Source organism: Folsomia candida, unplaced genomic scaffold (assembly GCF_002217175.1).
Source record: "Folsomia candida strain VU population unplaced genomic scaffold, ASM221717v1 Fcan01_Sc002, whole genome shotgun sequence".
Taxonomy (NCBI): domain Eukaryota; kingdom Metazoa; phylum Arthropoda; class Collembola; order Entomobryomorpha; family Isotomidae; genus Folsomia; species Folsomia candida.
This window is the reverse complement of record NW_019091194.1, coordinates 7,131,530-7,157,479: the sequence shown is the minus strand read 5'-3', so window position 1 is coordinate 7,157,479 and position 25,950 is coordinate 7,131,530. Positions and strand designations below refer to the sequence as shown.

General features: G+C 37.0%; 1 protein-coding gene across 1 annotated transcript in view; it reads left to right on the top strand.

Annotated features, from left to right (window-relative positions):
• Window positions 1-25,950, top strand: part of LOC110843317 (roundabout homolog 2) — a 70,646-nt gene that overhangs the window by 9,910 nt on the left and 34,786 nt on the right. Inside the window, exons 3-4 of the mRNA XM_035848738.1 lie at window positions 21,533-21,756; window positions 23,347-23,437. Of these exons, the coding sequence (XP_035704631.1) occupies window positions 21,533-21,756; window positions 23,347-23,437 (315 nt within the window). The remainder of the gene's footprint in view (window positions 1-21,532; window positions 21,757-23,346; window positions 23,438-25,950) is intronic.

Genomic DNA, 25,950 nt, shown 5'->3' with positions numbered 1-25,950 from the left:
TCACTCCAATGAACAACTAGATTAACTTTGGGCAACTAAATTTTTACCCTGAATTTCGATCCTAGTCTACACCCTTTAAAATAATTTATGTCATACCAACTGTGATTGATCCGGTAATGTAATCGTAATAAAAATGTTCATATACTTTGTATGCTAAACATACAGCATATATACATACACAGTACTATGGTTCGTGTAACAAAAGTAGACCATCGACCAATTAAATGCTGCCCAGCAACATGTATACATTTTGGGGTCTAGGACCACCCCCTTTATTCTTTTCGAGAGACAGAAGAATATTTTGATTTTTTGTCAACCTATTAGTATGATAGCTTCCAATACACTGCTGTGTTAAACCTGAACAGTCAAAGATTCTCATTTGATGGTTTGGGGTGGTCCGGGACACACTAAAATTTTAAACCCTGGCCTTTCTAACGATGCTACTTAAACTGCTATGTGGGACTTCGACCTATGTAGACCTTTTGGGGAACAAAAATAAGGTCACGAAGGTCGATTTTGATATTCTTAATTAACCCTTGAGAATTTCAAGTCAGTCGGTCATCTGCATTGTGTATCTGCAGTTTTAGATAAAATTGGCCAATGGTCTACATTTTCTACACAAACCATAGACCTAGTCTGTTCTGCACTTTTTAACACCCATCAACATAATGGATTTATTTATTAGGCCTTTAGTACCACTTACAATCACCGTTTTAGAAAGTGTTAACTAGCAATTTTGAACTTAGTTTGGCCACATGTTTAAAAAACAGTCATTCACTATATCCACCAACTGGACTGAATTCGGTATATCGAATTGGTTCCCCAGTTTAAAGAAACATTTTACATAATCCCTTTCAGCCCTCTTTGTCTCAATTTCACTTTACCAACGCCGACATGTGTGTTCCAGAGGAGTGAATCTCACTCTCTGGATATCTTTCAACTCAACTATTTTTATTACCCGCACCATCGACATCAAGCTGCATAAGAAACAATGCAAGCAAATGCTTTTGTTATGTTATCCATCTTCCTCGCCTAATGTAAGTTGAGTAATGTACAGTTACTTGGTCTAATGACTCCCCATTTAATTACTGCTTTCTCTGTCGGCACACTTCAAATAGAGGGGAGCACCCACTCACAAATGCCTTAAAGTTCTTAGAAACAAAGTAATAGGATCTGGTGGAAATATATTTTGTTAATTTCTCAAGAAATTAACGTGAGAATTACATGGCAACGAATATTTACAAGCGAAGGTTGATTGAATCCTCTTTTATTTTCCATACCCTCGTCGACGTGTGAGGCAACTCCCTTTTGTACGTGTACCGCATTTTGTACCCACAACTTCGCTTCCCACCTGTGGTTTATTAGATTAAACAACAAAAGGTTCGGTGAGAATGAGGAGGCGAGTTGCTGCTTTTACAATTAGCTTAAAAGGATACATTAGCTCTTAAATAACTGGTTAACCATACTCATTAATTTAGATTTTTTGGGTCTTCTACCCTTTTTTGTCCAGAAGATCTATTTGCATCATACGATAAACTGAAGAGCGGAGTGAGAAGAGCTCAGCGAAGGGATCCATCATCATCTTGTGTAAATTTGGAATAACAACAATTTTACAATTTAGCACTCAACCTCTCAAACTGTGCTACTTTTTCAGGTTTTCTTCATCTCAAGTGTTTATCCTTTTAGTTCACCAAACTCAATTGCTATTTCCACATCTCTTGGAAAGAAACGCGCTCCAAGAAATTGGTTCAGACACAATTCGGTTCTCTTTTTGTACAAAAATCTCCAGTTTTCATTTCGTGTAACTTTAGGTTTCCATTTCTATAGTTTTTTTACGACTTTTCTAAATTAAAATACGTGAGTATTACCTACTTGTTTTATTATTTTTTTGGGATCTCACGGGGAAGCGTACTTGTATGTGTGGTACTTTTGTATATATGTATGTAGCTACTCTGACGCTCTACATATCTGAAAAAGTATAAACATTGAAAATATTCCAAAAACTCTTTCAGCACAGCTTTGCAGAGCCCGAACCAGGATTTATTTGATAATATTTATATGTACAAATTTATGGCTTCATCAAACCGTCCGATATGTTTCACTAAATATTTCCATAAAGAATTACATTTAACCCCCAAAAGTATAAATATGTCACCCCCACCAGTCCAAATCTTTTTTGGTCAAACCCATCTTCGAACTCACCGCATTCTGCAGCTATGTATAAGTTTTTGCCAAATATAGTAAAAATCAGTCAAAGCATTCTAAAGTAATCAAAAGAAAGAGGGACGGACAGACAGACAGAACGTGTACATAAGTCCTTGTTCGGGGGTAGGAATCATAAAAATAAGTCTGCTTTCCTTCGTCTTGCTCCACCTTTTCATTCCATTTTACTTTATGCACTTGTTTGTATATTCTCTGTGAAAGTGATGGTGCAATGGCAAACGTAGAAATGTAAATGTTGGTCTTTCCTCCCATCACACGTTTATTCCTTTGTTTTCCTTTCGTATTATCTTGTCCCCTTCGTATCTTCCCTTCCACTTTTGAAATAATGGTGCAAGTCGTGGAATTGTGGTGTGGATGGTGCGATAGCTTCAATTCAAAATATACACTTATCTTCTGTCCTGAATATTGACAAAATTTTGCTGTAAATTATTTCTGGTTTTTCAGATTTAGATAAATGTACTTGCACCCCAAAAAAATTCACATGCATACGCTGCGATCATACGTATTATTCTTGTGCGAGATAATCACAATATTTCCTTACGCCTTCTTTTCATATTTTTCCTAAATGAAATTCATCTCAGTTTTTACTATCATTCGCTGCTTTGTTATAATATCCTCTTCTTTACGCTTTCGGCACTTTACGGCCCCCACTTGTTACGTTACTTACGTACACCAGTTGTGAAATTTAAGACGAAAAATGGAAAACATTGTTTTAGCAATAAAATCCAGTTCCACCTGGTTTTATAAGTTACCGAGTTAATGAAAAAATTTGAATCCTTAACTAGATTGAAAAGCATGATGGGCTCCGTTTTTAGATAAATTCTCCAAATTCTAACTATGTAGTTAACCAAAGTTTGAGTGAATTGATTGGACGATAATCTAATCTTGTTCACCAGACTTGAACGATGACGATGACACTTGTCCATATGTCGAACCCTTAAGTTCAGCTTGAAACTTAATCATTTATTACTTTGCTATATGCCTCGTATTTGTTTTCGAGAGTTGAGTTTCAAATGGGATTTTGATTGCTTTAAGATTTCATTACAGAAAATTCATTAAGAGGCTGTTGGGCTGTATTTTATTGCCGAGGCGTATCAAAACTTTGGTGCAATCACAGTTTTATCTAAGGCAAGTTAATACCCTAATAAAGTCAAGAAGGCTTTCTCATCTTTCTTTCATGCAATTTGGCTCGGTTTAGGATGCAAAAATTGGAAATTGAAGGTGAGGAAAGATATGCAAATTTTGCTACTTTATGAGAAACATCAACCAAGAAAATATCATCACTCATGCAGCAATAAGTAGTACGCACTCTTTGTTCTTGCTTAGAGATTGTCGTCCTCTGATTACATGGTAAACCTAAATTTGATTAACATTTGGGTTTTACGTGAAGCTGCATATTTATTTATGTACTAGGCTGAGTCTTTGAGTACTGAAAAATAAGATCATGCCTGATTGGACATTATAAAAATCCTTCATTTGCATACTCTTGAGATGCATGTGCGATGTGTACATATATGCATATATGTACGTACATAACTATGTGTATATTATTGTCCATGTAGCAAGTGGTTGAGACTTTCTATCGATAATATGGCATAGGTTGACTGTAAATGTAAAGGAATTAACTGAAGATGTGCGCAGAATTAATTTAACTAGGATCAATTGCACATAAATAAATAAGTTGATACTATTTTCGAAAGAATTATCTGTTGGCAGTAGTGGCCAGATAAAACGAATTAAAGAAAAGTCTTTTTCCCAGCTAATCGTGAGCTCTTGTCCATTTACCGACACGAAATCCCTCTCCCAAAATGACCTGCTTATTCCGAGAAAGTAGAAAAGTTGTAGTATTTTTATCCAATAGCAATAACATAAACCATGATATACCCGTTTCTGATAGAATTTCGCAAGTTTCTCATGTTGGTCACGGCCTACACTTGTGACTTTGTTCTTGTGAAAAGAAGTTAGTTATGATTTGTGGGATTACATGACTACTTTCGGATACAACACTTATCGAAATGGGCATCAGTGCAAAAGTATTTCCTGGAAAGGAATCTAATTCCACATCCGCTCATCCTCTCAACTATTCCTTTTCATTTACTTAAAGGAAAGTTTTCTATTCCTCCGCAAAGTTGTAAAACTGATATCCTTCATGCATGCCAGGCTAAAGTAGAAACATCTCATGCTTCGTTGAACTCGAAAAGTGAGCAAAAATTGGGATGATTTAAACTCCCTGTCATCCAACGTCCAAATGAATTTGTGTTCCTCATGTTTTTTTCTGCCAGACACATGCATGGTATATGAATATTTTGAGAAAACTGTGAGCCGTAGAAATTCCAGAGACCCAAGAAATTTCTCGTCTTTCTGGTTATGAATGACCCTGCGAAATTGACCAATCTTTCAAAGTTATTAGCTTAATTGTTTCAGAAATATAGAAACAGTTCTAAATTTTCGTGCTTACTGTAGTTAAGTTTAGTCGTCCAAGAAAAGCATGAATACACGTCACACGTACCCATACATATTAGAAATGAAAAATCTAGTGTTTCCTAAATAGGCAAAGATAAATATGAACCGAGTCAATCCCACTATTTCATCCACTGCTATCCACTGAGGAGGGCGGACGTAAATATCTCGCTTGATCAAAGCAAGTTAAAACAACAGAGTTGATAAATAAACCGAATTTCCATCCACATTGGCAACAAGACAAAGAGCGGAGCAAGAAGAAAGTCTTCTTACTCTACTAATAAAAGTCAAGATCAACTCTCGACGAGACGACGAGAGTGAGTGGAAGGCAGGACTTTGTAGCTGCTGGGACTTCTCTCTCCAAGTCTTTGTTCCTATTTTATTTGGTTTCTCGAGCACAGTACTTGAGGTAGGCCCGCTTCCACTTCAATCTAACAAATAATAAAGGAAATGAAGGAGCTGAATAAACCAAGATCACAACAATTCGACTTATTTAGCAAGCAGCCATGAACAATTTACAATTTCGCCGTGCAAGTGATACATGCGTATACATAGCAGCTCTTTTGATGCAGTATTCAAATTTTCAGAAATTTGGAGCACTATTTTTTTTACAAAAACTGAGCATAATGTGTGGCCAAAATTATAAAGCAGTGGTTAAAAATATGTGAACGTTGTTTTGTTTTCTGAAACCGAAGGAAAAAAAAACGAAAGAAAAATGTTGGATGAAAGAAATAGAATTGGCTCAATTTTGTTATTTGTCTCTGCCTCCAAAGTATTTATTGGGAGTTGTTGGTTGATGATCCGAAAGACGTTTATGTCCCCGTTTGGTCGTAAACATTGCACCATTCTCTCACTTTATACCCCACATGGCAGACAGATATTCCACAAAGAAAGAAAAAATGAACTCGTCGTGTTCTTACATTGTGATTCCTTCCTTTGTAAAAAAGGTGCATACTTGTAAATACTGCAGTGCAATTGTACAAATATGAGAAGCACTGCGTGTAGCAAGAGCAAAATTTGTAAAAACTATCATTGCAAGTCATTGCAGAAAAATACTTTATAAAATTTTAAAATACTCGGAAATCTGGTGCCTCAATTTTCTCAGAGCAGTGTGAACAAAAAATTCATCTAGTCATTTAAAAAATCGTTTGTTGCCAAGCTATTGTACAATTTGGGTTTATGACTCCCAGTAGAAGTAAAGCCAAGTAGCCTCAACTAGAAAAGCACAAGATGCATCTCAGTTTAAGGCAGTAGTGAAGGGTTGAAGTCATATTATTGTACAAAAGTCAATGTCAACCTCTCTGTTGTTCTTTTCTTGTATGTGTCAATTCCCTAAAGAGCTTTACAGAGTCAATAATTTGGACGTGTACCGTAAAACACAATGATTTGAAAATGTACAGAATACTAGATATTTAGTATAAATATTTTTCCACTCCTTAGCATACACAATTCATCTTACAAAGTAAATATATGAATGTTCCATGCTCATCTATTAAAGACGTTTCTAAATCCAGTGCAACTGTACACCAAAGTTGTAACTAACTCTATTGTGACATTTATTTCGTTATGATAGTGAATCAGGATGCAGGCTACTGCGTATACTTACATCAAGTTGTGAAGTTTGTTGGTGTAAATTACCTGCCTACCTGCTTTTCGTTTGGAGAATAGAACTCTATTGCCTCGAGTCCATTTGTCACAAGTTTGGGAGAGAAAAGTCAATCGAGTTGAATTGTATCGCTTCATCTCTCCAGCACATGGTCCAATCTAACAATAAGATCCACTCTTCGTTTCTGGAACACATAAACGATTCTTACATTTTTACGGCTTTACGGTCACTCGTCCATACACCCCATAAAATTGGGTTCTTCTCACTTTTAGAAACTGGATTTTCTTAAAAGTTGAAAATGCACTTGTACTTTCTTGCTGCATCTGTTCTTATGACGATATTGTGCATTTAAGAAGTTAAGAAGCCAAGGGTAGATGTGTGTGTGTACGCGTTGCGCCTTAATGTGACAATGGGAATGAAATATAACCCCATCCCATTCTGACATTCACTCACTTATGTTTCCAACACCATGGCTGAGCTGAGCTACACCACCCAGAAGAACTTTCAACTTTTTTTCGTTCTCTTATTATTCCCTCCTTCAGCTTGAGTTTGGATCCAAGTAAATCACCACAATTTATAGGAATTTAAATCAAGCTTGAACTCATATTGAGGGAAAGGGGGCTATACTTTCTATATATGTACATATGCACATAGGTATGCACGTATACGTACGGATGCATACAAAATGAATAAATGACACTACTCCGGATAGAATCGAGTTGTCAAGTCAAAGGTCATAAAAGAAAGGGGAATTGTACACAAAGTAAATGAGGTGGCATTGAAATTTCCAATGTGTTGTCTTATTCAGCACTCACCAAAATAATAATAAGCTCCTTCACCCCGTGACTTTAAAGTAAGTCGAACGTACTTTAGAAATTTAAGTGCATTTTAAAATTAATCAAGTTTAGATTCTCTGGCGTAATTCAAAGTAAAAGATTTTCCGAGTAACTTACATTTGTCAAATGTTTCCAATGCGTAGTAGAAGTAGCTCATAATAATTGATGACGGATTCATAGTGTTGAGTGGCTGGCTGAGAGTGATAATAATGCCGCATTATTTTCTCATTCATAGTCAGATAGCGTTGTAGTTGAAAGCATTCGCTCTTTTCAGCGCCCCTCCATTCATATTCAGAGGAATTAATTAATCTTGCGGGGACAATAAGTGAGGGAGGTTTGGCCGTCTCTTTTCGACTGACCTTCTGTCATTAGATTTTCACTGGGATGATGTAGGAGCGTCCTGGAATAACGTCCAGAGGAGAAAGTCACAAAGGAAGAAATAGTCCCACCAAAGTATTGGATTGGTTAGAGTCCAGCCCTTTCCCTGTTTTGGCTTTATTGAGATGAACCAACTAAAAATGTTCAGTTGGGTTGTATTTTGACAGTGCTGATGTGATTGTAGGATTGGTGCATTAGTCATGCAGATTACGGCGCTACTTGCTTTCACAATGTCCATCCATCCTGATGCAATTCCTCACAATTAACATTACTCTATTGAACCACCACTCCATCCATTCCCTTTTCACTCTGCAAGTCAAGAGTTGCCATTGACTTTGTTGTAAGGCAATAAGTAATACGGCCGCTTTTGTGTCTTTCTATTTACGTTTAAATTGACTTGGATGAGGTAGATGTATTATTGGAGTAGTGAAAATCACTGCTTTAATTTTGTGTAATTAAAAAATCTCGTTAGGTGATTATTTAGTGATAAAGAGTTAACCCGTCTTGTAGTTTGCGATGAATTATATGTACATACGTATGCATGTGGATATTCCAAAATTTAAAAAGATTAAACTCTCATCACGCAATTTTTAGATTTATTCTGTCGAATATTTTACTTTATGGAGCATAAAACAGGGAAAACTCTGCAAATTCTTCCACTCCAATTACAACTCGCCCATTCTTCAACTTTATGCTTCCACCCTTTCCACGGACGAGGAATTGCTGGAAAACTTTCAACTTTTACTTTGTATCCATTGCTCCATTTGTTTGGACATTTCTCGTTGAGCAACATGCTCTTTAAACTCGGGTGGAGAAAAGATTGATTGAAACGTGGATTGGAAGAATTCTGGGAATGGAACTCCAAGTATTTCAAGATTTGAAATCTTTCGGTATTTGAGAGTTTGTTAGCTTCATTGGTTGATTCTTCCCTCCGTCGGCCGGGTTTTTGGTGAATGTGGATGGAGTTTGGTTAATGATGTTCAAACATTGATCTTCTGCCTCGTTCACAAAGCAAGCAAGTCTTTGTCGAAGAGCAGCAGAGGAACCCACAGTCAGAATGACTCGCAAACGCAACAAAGAATTTTCTACAAAGAACAGTGTTCACGTAAGTAACCGACGAGTCATTTTCACATCTGTCGAATTGTGTGAGGTTAATGGGGAAACTATTAAAAATAAACCAAGTTTGCAGTTTGTAACAAAAATTGCAATATATATTTTCTGAAAATTTTAGTTATCTTTAAAATAGATATGAGTAAATTCGGAATGTATTCAGATCCAGACGAAGGGGAAAAGTATTTGAGGCTAGGTAGGCAGATGGAAGGATGAGGTTAAAGTTTGCTTTGTAGTGCAGATCAAGTGGGAAAAGAAAGGACGGAAAAGCAAATAATTATTATTTCTCCAGCTTTCTCCCCTACCAAAAACCTTGTGTACCCACGTAAATACATGTGTACGTACATACCCATAAATGCATATACACATACATACGTAAGCATCGCACCAAGTTCTCAAAATTTTCCAGCATTTTATGATGCCGATAAATTTCTTGTGAAATTTGTGTTGTGATTTAATTTAATAACGGAATTCTTGTGATAATGTATGGTACAAGTTTTGTGAAAATTTAGCGTTCCTACTGTTTCTTGGTCGTACTTCTTGGTATTATTATTAGTCGTTGAACATGCTTCATCTGCTTCTTGAATATTTTGCGTTAGACTTGAAAAGATGTTTGTATTCCGTTTCATTGTTAGCAAGTTTCCCGTGCCATTTCCATTTTCTAATTAGCCAAACACCACTTGCCCTGACATAAATCTCTGCGTAAAATGTTATTTTCCAATTTGTATCACTTTCTTAGCTCTATCTCTCCTTTCTTCTTCCTCCTACTAATATGACGACGACGAGAGTCTCGTTTTTCAACCTTAGAGTTTCGGGATTAAATGATACGTGGTACATAAAATTCATAGAAACTCACGTAAATTCAAGGCCGAAATGATGTATTAAATTATATATAAATATATATGTACACACCTCATTGATACATTTTTCAAAATTTTTTCATATTCTATGAAAAATATATTTAATTTTCCTGTCTGAATTCTTTGAAATTGCTTTCAATTCGTTGTAGTCGAGTGCGACATATCATGATGAGACCTTGGATAAATGTCACCGATTCCATGGTGCTCAAATTTTCTCTCGCCTTTTTTAATACGGACTATATTCGCATGCCACAAAGGATTCGTCAATTCCAAGGAAGAAAGTTGGTGAGCAGGCGAGACTAACAGTAAAGCACATTATTATTACGTTTTTTATGGCCATGTCCAACATTTCCTCGAGATTTCCCCATAATAATTTGGCACTTGTCCGTTCTTCTTCATGCTCATAGCTTACAGTGCAAAACCCCGGGTGATATTAATGTGCGAAATGTAGACGGAGACTCACCCAACCGGAAAATGAACGTTGCCTTGGCCTCCCTCTTATCTATCTCGTGATCCCATTCGAGTGGACAGAGTTATGGGAAGTGAACCCTTAAGGGCTTAAGGTGCAAGATTACCAAGGACTTTGCTTTTATACGCACTTTCTCTTGGTTCCATTTCTCCTGATACGATCTAAACATATTGCAACGGGGGTTTTGCCATTAAATTACGTAACATTTCTCCTGCATCCACGCACCAACCACAACCACTCGCTATCTACATCATTATCCATGTCCTGTTGGAGCAAAGTGCTGGTGGAGTATGCACTTTCTCCCACTTTCTCCCGCTCCTCCTCACTCACATCTCATCACATATTCATGCCTTCTGCCCCTCAAGAAGATGAACCAACACTGACGAAATATGTGGAAGGGTGAGGAGCACAAGTGGCCACTACACAGTGTGTAATGCAATGTGAAGGAATTTCTGTCGTGGAATAATAAGAGCAAAAAGTATGCAAGTGCATAATAGAAGCCCATTCTCTACTTGAAATAGCAGCATTTCAAGTGGACTTTGACAAGCGGAAGCATGACTTTGTAATTTAATTGCAAAGAAACTGTTGTATAATTGCCATGTTATGGAATTGCTCATTACCCGCAGTCTGTGCAGAGGCTCCTGTCGAAGAGTAGTAATAATGACAATTATGCAAGTATGTAGGTACATATGTACTTAGAACCAAGTTCGTGTTATTTTCTCTGATTACACTTTGGCGAGCTTGGAAATTTCATAATCAAGATTGAAATTAAATGCTTGGAGTTTGAGAGAAAGATAAATTACTAATCGTAATTTCATGAGCATTTCAGTTTTGGTTGAAGCAATTATCTCGTCTCTAGTTGATGGTCAATGGCTTTGTATCGACAAGATTTCAAAATAATTTATAAACTAATTAAGGCCATAATAGTTCGATAAGTCGAATGACGCACAATTCATTTATTTTTGGTCTGAGAAAGCTTGTTGATGATTCCTGTTGATCGGAATAACTTGTAATGTGCAGAATTATGTACATAAATATCTCTGAATGCTATCCAGAATATGATGCTACCTTTATTCACAGTAAATAACTAACGAACATAACAATTTTCATCAACCAAGGGAATGTAGAATTAAGGAAAATATACCAAACAACGCAATTACAGCTGGACAATTATGCCATTCCAAGAGCTTAAATATTTTATTGACGCTGAATCTGATAAAGTCACTTCACCAAGAGGAATGATGACAGTCGAACAACGACGGCATCAACTGCTTACTCTGCTTAATAATATATTTGCAAACAAAGAGGGAGACAAGAATGTATCGGAAATCAATTCTACCATAATAGCAAATATCTACGTATCTAGTATATAATATAACAATAGGTGTAAATCATATTGAAAAACCGTTATTTATGTAAATTATGAAACGACGATGTACATATACATGCATAGATTTAAGTATAAATTTTATGCTCACATTTTTAAGTACCATGTTACTAATGCAAAAACTAGTTTTTATGTATTTCAGGTACGCAGAAAGTTTTGTTAAAGTTTCTGGAAACACAGATAAGTCAAAGTTTCGATGAGCAAATAAAACAATCAAAGACGATAATTTTTAAAATGATTAAATTACAGCCTGTTCCACAACCTCTTTATAAATTATCGATCCGGAGACAAATTTATATTATTTAGTTAAAGCCAACAACATCATACTTTCATCTCATCTCTTAGTCAACTTTATTGGACTGTGTATAATGCAAGTCATTGAAAGCCTTTTAGAAGATACAGAGTGTCACAACACAATTATGAGCCACCTTAAAAGCAAAACTCCTGAGGTTTCTCTCCATCGCATGCAAAGCATCTTGTACAATGTTACGAAATCCAAGAAATACGTCCTGAGCTCATTTTATTATATGCGATCCGAAATAGAGTCGCATTTGAGGGATTTTATCTCGGCTAAAAATCCCAATAAAAATAGACAGCTCTCACCACAAAACCCCATTTGCACCAAACCATCATCATCCATTCAGTATTGACTTTCTTTTTGTTTTGACTATTAACATAAACTTTAGTTTTGCACTTAACACCGTATAACGCGAGTAACAGTGCTGCTTCTTATGTGTTGGGATAAGGATAAACAGTCATACATTTTATCTGGGATGCAATGAAAGACGAGGGATAAACCTTCCTGGTTGCATTCGCTTCTCTCAAGATGCGGCATTTAAGTAAATGTAAACAGGACATTTATCCCAGTTTAAACTCTTTCCTAAAAGCGTTATTACCCGGGAGCTGTTTTCTTTCTTTCAGAAGATAAACATTTCGGTGATCATGAGATGAGATGAGGGCAATAACGCCAATGCAGCTGCATGCAATGTATACTTCCATTTTTCTTACGATGCCCCAAAATTACCTGAAGTGCTAAAAAACTGTCGAATACTCGCTTTCACCAGATGCATAATGTTTAAATGGAGTCCACTCACTCAGTATTGTGAAATACGCAGACAGAAGCCTTTTGTTTTATTCCGTTTTGTTTTGTTTTGGGGCGAAAACAGGGGAGTTTGTTCGCCGCTGTGCCACATACCCCCCGAGGGAATTGGTTTAGTTGGGATCACTTGGTGTGGTTTCGAGGTTGGTGATGCGGCTTCCCTCAGAAAGCAGAATAGGCACGTGCTCCCGCTACAAATGAGCGAATGCTTATGATTTTCAGCATTATGAATGCAGCTCGTCAAACGATTATCAGAATATGTTCGTATAATAAATATCATAATTGCGATCGAGGTGAAATGAAGCATAGACAAACTTATCTTTATGAATGGGCAATGTCGTATTTAGTAGAATTGTAATCTCGTACTTATTTTTTCTGAAAATGTAATCCAGGTTAGATCAGGAATTAAATTATTTACTTATTTGGCAACAAATGATGGTATACAGGAAACATTTCATTTTAAGATCCGCTTTGGATGAAAGTAGATATGTACATAGCAACTTCAGGCAGAAATGGTTTTATGTAGGTACTTATACATTAGATTATGCAATTGTGGGCCCTGTTTCTAATTTCTGTGTACAAGAGTTGGACAACAAACCGTTACTAACTTTTTGCTGAAGGTCAAAAACTTATTTAAGCACCATTTAGATATTTGGACCATTAGACAGAGTGCAACTAATGATGAATCCAAATGGTGAAAGTCAGGCTGCTGAGTTGAAACAACTATAATCATTAGATTAACACTTGCACAAGAGATATCTCATTGATATCGGTTGGCATATGTGTGTAGCATCTTCTTTGTGAGGAGGAATTTCTACCAAACATCACTCTCTTCTAGTTACGCTGCTTCAACTCCACTTTACTTCAACTCTGAAGATCGAATTGGGGATTGAAGGAGACAGCTGGTGGTGGATCTGTTAGTGTCTGCCTTGGCTTTTGGCTACTTAACACTTCAACTAAAACTCATTCCATAATATCATCATGAGTCGAATGGAGAAAGTCGAATTGTTGCTGCAGATGTGGTGCAGCAGGGTTCTGGGGAAATGAAGAAAAAAATCTTTAAAAGTCTACCATCTTGTGTGAAATGAGCATATTCTGATGGATATATGTACCATCCGTACGTATGTAGGCAAGCAAAGGGTATTGATTTCAGTCAGTAACATCTATCAATACAATAGTCACGTTTCCTCTTAGACATCACATGCCCGGTCCACTTTCACCAATGGTTTGAAGACGGACTGAGATCGGGCTAAAATGTGTTGAGTGAAATGCTATCTATCGTTCTTTCTACATGAAATGTTTGTTTGTTTGACCAAGAAGATTCTGAAATGGAATGTAATGAAATTGGATACTTTTTTGTGGGCAAGTCATGCTAAAAGGTATCTCACCACTTCGTCTTCATTATGAGGCATGAGGATGTATTTGGGGGAACGACGAGAAAAGTGGACAAAGTTAAATAAAGAGAATAATACATTGGCTTGGGCCTTATCCTAAGCGTTGATGCATATCGTGATTATACGTGAATGCAGTATTACAAAAAAAACCAAGGATAACTGGATAAGACAGGAAGAGTTCAGCAATTCAAACGCCAGGTCCCTAGCAATCTTCCTTAGCAAAAAGTGTAAAACATTTGGTTTGGTAAACTGTGTGTGTAGAGTTTTATCCCGTATGTATAAAAATAAGTCAACCTGACGGGCCTTTGAGGAGGAAAGGTGTAGAAGTGTTTTTGTATGAATACGTGCGTATATATTTCATCTTGAACAGTTGAGCATTCCACTTGATTCCACTACACAACCTGGAGCAAAATACTCTCCTGTTGAGATATCAGCACATTTTCATTTTCTCGTTGCAACATTGACTTTCTCCATCAATCCTTTTCCAACCTTTGCCGTCCGTCCTCTCCACAAACCGAGTAAACCGCAGAAAGGAAGAGACAGGATATGAAACCAAAAAACACTATTTTATCTCTTTCTGCGAAACCGACCCGAAACCAAATCTAATCCTGCTGTGGAAAATATGAAGGTGAAGAGACCACAGATGTGTGAGAAAATGTGATTTTTTGCGATTATCTCTTTTCCCCATATTGCATGCCATTTCTCTCCCAGAATCGAAGAATGGATAAGAAAAAGTGTGAAGCTTTTTATGCAAATCGCCCTGGGAAAGGACACGTGTCAAAGATTATTTGCTTTATTCTCTTTTGTTGAGAGAATGGCGATGCAGTTTGGTTCTGGTGTCTCGTTTACGAAATGGACTTGTTGGTTGAATGCCATGAAAAATTATGTAAACCTCTTAACTGAAGTCTGAATAGTGAATTGCATACATACCTTAAGAACTGACCTGGATAAACATGACAGAAGCCGCACAATTGATCAACAGTGAACTTTAGGATTTCGTCTGTATGTATATCAAGATTAAACAGGCTCGTTTTTTTCTGTTTAATTATGGACAGATATCTAAGCCAAGACATAAATAACTACATTCTCCTAGTTTTAATTTTGCAAGACAATTAAACCGATAAACTAATTTCAAAGATCCACAATTTCTATGCCATTCTGCCAAACCCCAAGTCGGAGATTTCAGTCATTCTTCCCAAATCTGAATTTCGAATTTGTCTTGTTGGTTTTACTTGAGGAAGTGGAGGAGCTTGTTATGTAGCCTTGCCAAGAAAGAGTAAAGTACATTCATTCCAGAACATAAAAGTAAATTGTTGACTTGTCCAATCCAATCTGGTACATTGTCCAGTCCACTACCGACCGACCAACAACTATGACCGCCAGGAAGAAGGACAAACAATGTACTTCAGTCTCAATGTCTATGTCTCAGCTCTAGCCACGGTCTGGAGGAGAAATCTTCAATTTATTTCCGACATGGTCAACTCGCTCTCTTTTTTAACTTGCACATACGTATCTGCAGTGCGTACATATTATAACCACCGTCCTACGTACGCAGGCAAGAAACGACACAAATCTCATTCAAGGTTTTGGCCCCGGTGACAAATTTGTTCTTTTTCTTGGAACCATGAACATGTTTGGTATTTAGTAGTTTATGTTCCGTGGCGAAAAATAATGGTTGTTCGTAATTCATAATTAACTTTTATTATAAAATTGACCGAGTTGCCTGTCCACTACGTAAACTTAAAAATTATAAGAAATTTATCAAATTCAACATTCGTATTTCATGTTTTGTGTAACTTTCTCCAAATTCCCCCAAGCCGTCTGTATCTTTTTCTCTTGTTGGTTTGTATTGTTCTCTTTCTTGTCTTCTTTAACCGATTCGCTTTCTCTTTTTTTCCTGGTCTTCTTCTCCTTCTACTCTCGTGAGCATATTATCTGCTTGGGAATACGTAGCAGCAGCCAACGCTAGGTAACCCAGGATTCAAGACGAATGTGCAATTTTCTCAGGAAACCTAACCAGAATACAAAACCATTCGTTTAACAGAGACGAAGCAGAGAAAAAGTCCCGGTTGGCATGGGTTCTTTCTTCCCCAGATTTATTTTCTTTGTTTCCTTCAGGCTGCGACATTGTGTGCAAAAAAATGGGAAGTGGAAAGAAAGAAATCCGGCTGCAGGAAAAAATGAGCTGCTTACGAGAAAGATTTTAATTCCCCGTTGTAACAGATTATAAATTTTTAAACAGTTTATTTTATCAAGTTTAATAACTTGTCCAAGTCTGAAGTCTGTACTGTAATAAGCTTATCATTTCTGTCCTACGTACATTCGTCGTATTTATTCTTGAATTTGTTTTGAAGTTTAGAAGCAGAAAAGTTTTTAATATAAATTTTAGTTCTCGTATTCTCGTAATTCCCCATTGCATCAAGTTTGAAAAATAACCGTTTCTTATGAAAGTAAACAGTATGACAATGAAAGAATATACTTAACTAAAACCGAGACAGAAGTTGGACAAAGTTTTTTGATCTGCCATGGTCCTCGGGTGCATGAGTTTCTTAAAAATTAACTGAAGAATAAGTGAACTATGAATGTATTTCTGAAAGATGTTTAAATCAGCTTATTTTAAATTTAGTTTAATTTAATGCACACCAGATAAATAGTTTACAAAATTATTTTAAAAAAGCTATTTAATGTTTAGCATATGCCTTTATACGCGACTACAGATGACAACTGGAAAAGTTGTTGTACAGGGTTTGTCAACAATTGTAATTGTAACTCGCTTTCAAACCCTGCCAAATTCGAATTTTTATTTCGAAGGAGGGAAAAACTTGTTGGGAAACACCAGTAGCACTGACTGAACCAGTGACATCGCGGTATTTTGGCTAAGCTATCATCATGGGAATAAAGCAGTCTTTTGGTATCTAAATGGCAATCTGAATCCCATTAATAGCTGTCTTCTACTCTGCTCACCAACACCCACCATAAAATAGACGTAAAAAAGGTTATCCTCCTGGGCAATGAAACGAGGTAGTTTGGATGTCTGCAAGAAATTTCCATCTTAAAATGACTTAATAAAATCATTAATCTCACCACCACCATCTTTACTGCATAGGTTTGGGATTTGGCACTTGGCTGGTAGTAAAATCAAGTCTTTAATTTCACTCGAGCTTAAGAAGTAATTTGCTTAACCTTTGGTACAAAGGCTGAAAGTGAGTATGACGCCACCATTCACTTTCGGTTGTGTAGAAACAAGGAATTCAACTTACACGTAAAGCTGAATTAAAATTAAAGTGCTACTAGATCGTAAAAACTAAAGTGAAAAACAAGATAAACCAATTAAGCAATCCTTGTTTCTGTTACGAAAATGTATCAAAGGATGAGAATAAAAATTGGATCAGATTCTTACGTAGGAGAGTGGGTTCTTGAATTCCGTAAAAATTTACTTTACATTATGTGTACGTAAATATTATTTAAAAAATCGTTTAATTTCATTTATACGTTTTTTAAATATTTGCTTACCCTGATTTCTCGAGCAAGGAGGTTTAAAAGCGAAATAGGACTGTTATATGTATATAAAGCTAGAACCGTTGTCACGATTTTCCGACTCCACCCAACGATTAAAGTGATCCACTTTTTGCTAACGAGCTTCCTCTTAAACCAAAGGATCAGAAGGACAAGTTCTTAGTGGTGTACTAAGAATGGAGGTACTTAAGGGTGTCAACTATGTCACTTTTAAATCTAGTCAAAGATTCCTTGCTTGGGAAACCATGCCACCTGCCCCGACACACCTGTAATAACAACTTCGGTTAAAATATGTAGCATGTTTCGAGTAGATTCGTTTGCAGAAGGTAGTCCAAAAAACATAATTTGTAAAATAACCTTGCTCATTTACCTGGAGCAAGATTTTGTATCATAAATACTGCAGCTGAATATAATGTTTCAAACTCGGTCGAATTTAAAAGTCAAAAGACTCAAAGTCAAGAATCCTTGTGCCAGAGATTTGTGCTTTCCCCTCAATCCAATGATGTTAGTAGTGATCTGCCTTCACATCACTCCGTTATTTATACGCTCGTCCAAGTCTAACTCCATTTACCATAAAATGATGGATCTCTTTTTGAAACGGGGCTCAACTCCTGCAGAAGAAAGGAAGAAAGCCAAGCAGACTTTTAACTTGGATGAGAAAAGGAGAAAATCCCAGATTTTGTGGGATTTACAGTTTTCTCAATAGGACAACATTGCACAAAGTAGGCGGTTGACTTTGAGGTGTATTCAACAGTCAAAAAGGTGTTGAATATTGGATAAGGTAAAATAAAGACGGAAGAGCAGCAGACATATGTATGATTCGATTTTGTTTTTAATAAAAAATGCTAAGACATAAACTTGTGCACATCTCGTCATCTTATTTGCATGGACAGCACCATGCTTTAGTCAGTGCATGGAAAACAGCATTCTTTATATTAAAAGGAATAAACTTTTAAAGTGCAGATTTTGTAAAAAGTAGTACAGTTGGGAGTGAATGCAATGCAAATTAAGGTATCTTGAAAGCGACTTCAATTTGCTTTCACAGACTTGCAAATTCGTCCAATTAATCGAGGATTTTATCCGTGACATTTGCAACATTCTTGAAGACACTATTTTTAACTTATATACAAGCGGGTTATAGTCGAGATCCAATTTACAGATAATTTAGATAATTAGTTTTGTTAAAAACACATTTTAACTAGATCCTAAAAGACTTTCACTTTTAAGGAATGTTTTGTTGCAAGATTTTTGCGATAAGAGTAAAAAGTACAAGGACTTCAATTGTATATTTCTTAAAATTCTTGAAAAAGACGACAAGTCCAATCACCAAATGGACAATTTCTTGCAGAGTAGTTTCCTTGTTATTTGTACAGAGAAAAGTTGTTCCCCTGCTGCCACTAGTAGTCTCACTTTGACAATTTTGACTGATGAACTGGCAAAAGTCTGTTGAACAAACTTTTCACTCCTTTGTTAAATAAGGGAAATCTTTGACTAAAAGACCTTGCTCTTTTATTGTCCATGAGGATGAAGAGGGAGAAGAAAGAGAAAAGGGAGCCAGTCGAAAAATGAGAATAGGAAAGGAAGGGGATGCGATCGTATTTAAGGAACTGTGTGGGTGTGTGCTATGTTATTTCATTCTACTTCACATACACTTTTTGGAATATTTTGTTTTATTCAACTTTTCTTAAATTCCCAGAGAGTGACAGTTGCTAGACCATTAATAAAGGAACAGGAAAGGAACTGGAGTGGCCTAAACGGCTAATAAAAGCGCGAAGATGTCAGTAGAAACTGGCAGCAATGGAATGTAGCCGCTATTGCACATATTTTTTATGAATAATACTGGAATTGATTTCTACCACCATTCTGCATCGTATTGAAACTTGTCATTTTTTACATCTCGACATTGATTGTTTCAATTCTTACATATTTCTGTTGTGCGTACATTATTGGAATACTTTGAATTTTTCTTGACTGGGGAAGCTGGATTTATTGGAAGTTGAACTTGAAAACTGTAGATGGAATGTACAATGCAATTTTGTGTTTCTTCATGAAGTGGATGGAGCTGAGATTTGTCTACATACGGACATGATAATCCACTTTAGATTTGCTTGGTCCAGTACTTTTCACTGGATAAAGGACGAAATGGACAACTGCATGATATGCATCTGTACATATGTAGACAGATATACCTACATCGCATTTAGGCAAGTTGAAACCTTTCACAACCAATTTGATCCTTTCTGGTTCGATTGCATCTATTTAATCTCCAATTTCAAAATGTACATCTACCCTCGATTCCATGGTAAGTCCGGATCACGGTGTATGAACCACATGCGCATTTACTCATATTTGTTTGTATACGATATGATAAGCTGTTCTTAAAATATCGTGATCTTATATATGAGAAGTGTATCGCATTACGGATAAGCTCCACTGATGAATCTCTTCTTATCTGATTTATTAATAATGATGAAATGGAGGTAATGAAAAATGAAACAAAATACACCCCAAGCTCCTTGCCCTGTTGGGTAGCGAGATGTGATAAGATTACATAAGAGGGATTTTGAGAGGCAAAATTAATTCTTTTGGGAATTTTGGGGATGGACGTTGATGTTTTGGTTTTAGTCCAGTACACTGGGTACTAACTTTGGTAAGATGGTTATCTGCAGATTATTTTTTGGTCTGGGATTAGACGAATGAAAGAGCGAGAGAGATCAAACCGTGTTATGTTTCAGTTGCGATGCATTTTCCCAAATATGATATCAAGAGTGAGGAAAATATGTGGAAATACATACTTACTCTGATGAAAGGAGGGTGTAAGAAAGCCCATAAAATTTAGCTCCCGTGTGGGGAAAGTGCATTTAGCTTCCGAGATGAATTATTCTCATACTCGTCCACATTCTTCCTTAATACGTTGCAACATTATTCTCCATAAAATATTTTTGTGTGTTCTACAAGAAAACCAATTTGCTGTAGGTGCATGTGCACGAAAAAATATATAAAAAATCTATAAACCGAAGAAACTTTCTATAACCAGAATTAAAAGTACAAGATTATTTACAACAAAATGACAAAACAATTACAACCACAATTTACCATGTTCCCCTTTATAAAGCTAACAAAAAGGACACTACGCGTACTCAATCTACGTATGTATGTACGTATTATGTGCAACTTGCTATGACGACCAAATCGCGTTATGCAAGTATAACAAAAGGAATTGTATTTTCTCCCATCTCTTCATTCTTCCACTATGTGCGTACACATATCTGACTGACTGCCGGGTAGCACAGAAAACTGCGGCAGTCAAACTGAGAAACCAGCCAACTCTAAAGAAAGATGTCAAAGATGAGTGAACAGTTTGCGGACATTTAACTACAGCACTGGCAGCATCCGTGTTGGACACAATGTTGTAACTTTGTTTAATGGAGAAAGTTGCTTTCCACTGCCAAGCGAAACCTGCAACCTACATACATTACACAACAGCGACATAGAGCAGTAGGAAAGACTGATTAGATTAAACATCCTCCTGCGGTTGACATTTTCTTCTTCTTCTCGTCCTCCTGCAGCCAAGCTCGTGCCCAATTTCCAATCAATTTCTGAACCTCTGCTTTGTTTCGCGGCGGTTAACTTATCTTTGTTATATTAAGGGTTTGCGGTATTTATTGTCTATTTTCCAGGAGAAAGTCTCCTCCAAAGCATGCTCCAAGATTCTTTGTTCCTCTTCCTGATTTTGCTTTTGCTTAGGTTCACATTCTTTATCAAATTATGACCTAACTGCCATCGTCATCATTATTACCAGCGAGCAAGCCCAATCCAAAGTAAAGTTACTGATTCCAAGGTTGCGGTTAAGATTTCTTCCCTTAAAGCACGGAGAAATGTGCAGTAATTCCAAGTAGCAAAGATACTTGCAAATAAAGTTACCCCAACTTGGTCCCAATGATTCAATTACAATGGGCATTGCCAAGTCAAGCGAAAAACAGTGAAAGGATGAGCCCTTAGGTAAAATGATGTTAATAATAAACTTGAGAAGACGAATTTCTCAGTATCTACGCAATTTACACTGAATGCGCTTTTCCGTCTTAGTCTTTCGTCACAAATGATAAACTTTTGCACAATAAAATCAAGTAATAAAGTAATCCCCGAAAACCGCAGAGATTTCTGATCGTAATAAACTTTTTTGTTGATTTTCAGTAGGCGTGTTCCTCCTCCTCCCATCATCCACTTTGGCGGGACGACCACCACGCCTGATTGAGACCCCAGTGGACTCCATCGTCCCGAGAAATGAACCTGCAACCTTAAATTGCAAAACGGACGCATCACCAGCTGCACAGATAACCTGGCTGAAGGATGGAAAACCAATCAGAGCGGGTGGACTTCGCAACTTTCTCCCATCTGGGGCTCTATTCTTTTTAAGGGTAGGTTTTTTAAATTCATAATCTATAGGATCCTCTCTTGGGTGGTAGAAGTTGTGCGTTGTAGGATTGTACATACCTCTCTCTGATCATGCCGGGGTGGTTAATGAGATTTAGAGGAAATAAATCTGAAGGAGGAAAGAGGGGGCTGAATTGAATTCTCGCCATCTCCATAATAATATTTCATTTCATCCTCCACTGACTTTCTCCCAGCTTAACAGCAACACTCTACTTTGAACACTATCACATACGAACGTACGTACGTACCACGACTGCTTCCTTTCCACGCACGGTGTTCAGCTAACTCAATCACTGTATATCCACAACACCCACCCACTCACTATCAAGGCCACCTCCGACTACTTTCGTGCTTTTACTTTATTTATGCCCCAATATTTTTGGGAGTGTGCACGAATTGTCTGCTTTCAATCAATTTCTAATATGTCCCGATTCCACCATTATATCAGAAACTATTACAAATATGAGTTTAAGTGTAATCGTGGAAATTTCAAACGAGATTTCTGAATCTAATTCTGCTACCCTTTTCTGGTGTGTGTACGTTTGTCGGCAAGGATGCTTTAAATGGACCACCCTAACGTTGTCAATCTGATGCATGTTGCCATTCGTGTCCTCCTTCCTCTTGATCTTGCTGATGCAGTTGCATTTTAGTGCAGTTGCATCTGTTCCTTATTCTGAGTCCTCAGTTTATACCCACCCACTCTCCCTAATAGCTTTATCTGACACCGTGGAGAGCTACAAAGACGACTGCGGGTGTCTGTTCACAGATTTGGATTTAGTAGCTAGGAAAAGAACAAACATGGCATCACAGAATCGAGAACTTAATTCTTAGCCAGATTTATGTGTGTTCATTATGTCGTGATTCCCAATCCTGTCGCAAATCTGCCAAAAACTGGGAACAAAAGATTTTCAAATTGTAAATATGTATGTATGCACACATTGTACTTCTGCCTGGACAATCGGAGCAGCTTATTTAAAAAATGAGAATTTTCTAATTCGTATTGAAACTAGCCCAACTTTTTCAATCCATTTTTGATCTTTTCTTCAGTGGGGACAAAAGAAACGAGTGAAAAAAGACGACCATTATTTCCCACTTGAGTCTCACGTTGTATAAGCTTCATTCATTCTGAGGGGCACATCTGTGAATCCGATATTAAAAGTGAGAGACAGAGAGAGATTGGATGGGAAATGAAAGTTTAATGAAGAAAGCAGCCTCTCCGAAAGACGAGGGGACAACTTCTTCTTGTTCTCCTCCCCAAGAATAAGGAAGGAAAGTGGGAAGTGCGAGTGAGGAGAACGAAACAATTTATCTGGATTGAAGTTGGTGTGGAGAAGGAAGGACAAGAACATTACATTACATAACATTACTTGAAGAAGAAGAAGGCAAAGTGCTCTCTCTTTCTTTCCCTTTGCCCTCTGCTCTTCACTGCAAACTTTCTTATCTTTTGCTCCGACATCCGACAGAGGAAAATCCGGATTATGCTACTCAAAATAAAATAAACGGGGCTACGTGAAAATGCAAGAAAATTTAATGATAAATACTTTTATATGATTATTGCTGCTTTATTATTCCAGGTGCGGAGCAACGATTCCGGGGTTTATGCCTGCGTGGCCACAAATACGTTTGGAGAAGTTATCAGCAAAAACGCCAAACTTGATGTCGCAAGTAAGTTACTATTTTTGATGATTAGTAGTGGATTTCAATCTTAGAAATACGCACAAAGGTCGATACTTTCGCAAGGGAAGGTTAATTTTTTGTATTTTTTCGACACACCCTTGCTCAACAAAATCTCAAAAATTAAAAAAATAATCTAAAAAATTGGTTCGTATGCATATATGAATGAATCCTTCATCTTGAACCCTACGAGTGAAAGTAAATACACTGCCGATTCTAAAAAAACATATAGGGTACCCTGAACACGACGAGCAGTAGGGAGCCATCCCTTGCTACTATTTTGAGACCTGAAGATTGCAACACATACCATGCATACATCTTAAATATTTGAGAAAGTCGGCGGACTAGTTAGGAAATGGCATAAACTGTGGAAATCTCACCTTACAATGAGAAAGTCAGCCTTACTACTTACTATCTAGTATCTAGTAGGAGGATGTTGAAATAACCTTTGATCATGCTGTAAATATTTGCATAAATGTTTTCATTTACATACATCCGCCACTCTTATACATATATAACTTCAAGCAGTGTTTCCTACTTAATTCCGCTATCCAAAGTCAAGGTGTACAATCTCGAGTCGCTGCAGTTTTGGGAGAAAGTGACAATTGACTAATGGAACTGCTCCCCTCTTCTCGTCATCCATCATCTCCTGCATAATCTCCATTTAATTTCACATCACGAATATTTATTATCCAGAGATTTCATTTAATTACTCCTTCAACTCCTCCTAAAGCCTTATGCAAGACGAATATAATAATGTGTGTATGTCTGTCTGCTTTTGTGGAGTCACGTGATGATAATTTCACTATTTCACTCCAACTGGGAAAGGAAGGTTCCATAAATCTTCTGACTTTGTGGAGAAACAGACTGCATCCTTGTAAGTAACCACGACCAGGTTCAAGATCATGGCCAGTATATTTTAGTAAATACTAGTATTTTGCCACAGGAAATAGTTTCAGGAAAGATCCGTCATTTTGTGCTTAGAGACAGCTTCCACTTCTGTCTCATTTCTACCAACTGGGGTAAAACTAGTGTAAGAAACCCCATAAATAAGTAAACTTGAAAAGTTTACTTTCCAGAGGAACAGCAAATAACTGGAAAAGTGCAGTAAAGGAAGTTTAAGTGGTTTATAAAATATAAAACAGAATATTTCGAACCCCTGCAAGTAAAACGGACAGCAATTAAAGTTTTACTTTCTTTCTATGCAATGCACGATAGTACTTGGCCTAATAAACTCTCCAAAAATTTGGCATCCAAGTTATTACTGGTATGCAGATTAGTTTAGTTACAACAGGAAGCACAAATCCTGTCATTAATTAAACTTAGACATACATAGAACGAAAAAATGCACATTTTATGTGCAAACTCTAGTATTTTGCTTCATTGTCAACATGGCATCTTAGCGTTTACTTTTCTGGTCTGACTGAAATGAAACTTTGATCGACTCGGTTGCCTTGCAATAAGCACTCCGATCAATCCATCTCTCGGACACCGGAACTGATCCAAAACTTTGCCTTAGTCCCCCGTACTCTTATTCGGAGAAAGCACAGCGTTTACATGGAGAGGGTTCTAATAACAACTTGGCTGTGGCAGGGGTCACACTCGGGGTGAAGTTGACGGATGGGCAATTACGAATGAGTGATGGATGGATCACACAAAACCAACGAAAGCTAGCTGTTATATTCCATGGGGTGTGTTGGCTTCGTAGGTAGGACGACGAGTGGCAAGTGCTAACAATCTTTGCCTTCTGGCTACCACACGACGCCACGGTTAAAAAAAGCTTGTCCCGACTTTTACATTTTTTATATCACGACTGGTCTCGCGTCGTGTTGACTTATCAAAACATGTAATATTATCAAATATGCGCAAAAAATACATTTTTATTGTATTTCTGACAAAAATATATACATAAATTGGCTTATTGCGGGCATGATTTAATAAAAATCTGCCAAATTCAATATTCCGGATACTGATTAACCAAGTCCAAGAAGTTTAGTAAAGATTTGTAAGAAATGTGATAAAATCAACATCATGTACACTTCATAAATTCAATCATGTTATTTATTTTTATACCTTTTCGTGCTTGTTGGCCCTATCTGAATTTTACGACTGCTAGTCCAATTACCTGTTTGGTATATGTATTGGATATCAAAATTTAATTACAGGTTTCCTATCGAGTTCAACAACTTGCGAATGTGGTTCAGTATTTGAAGGAAGTGGGTGTAACTTTTCGAATGGAATTTAGTCCAGGCAAATCTAGTTTACTTTTCGATTGACGAGATGATTATACGCTGCCCACACAGAGAAATTTGTTGCCCATATAAATTATTAGTTGATGGTTGAATATGAATATAAATTCATTTCCAGTAAAACAGCATGGAATTATGGGCTGCGAATTCTGTGGGTGGATTTGCAAAAAGTCGACTAAAGTAAATACAAATTACTCTACATATGTATTTAATTCTGTGTAATGCATAGAAATTGCGTGCGCTTTAATAAGGAAA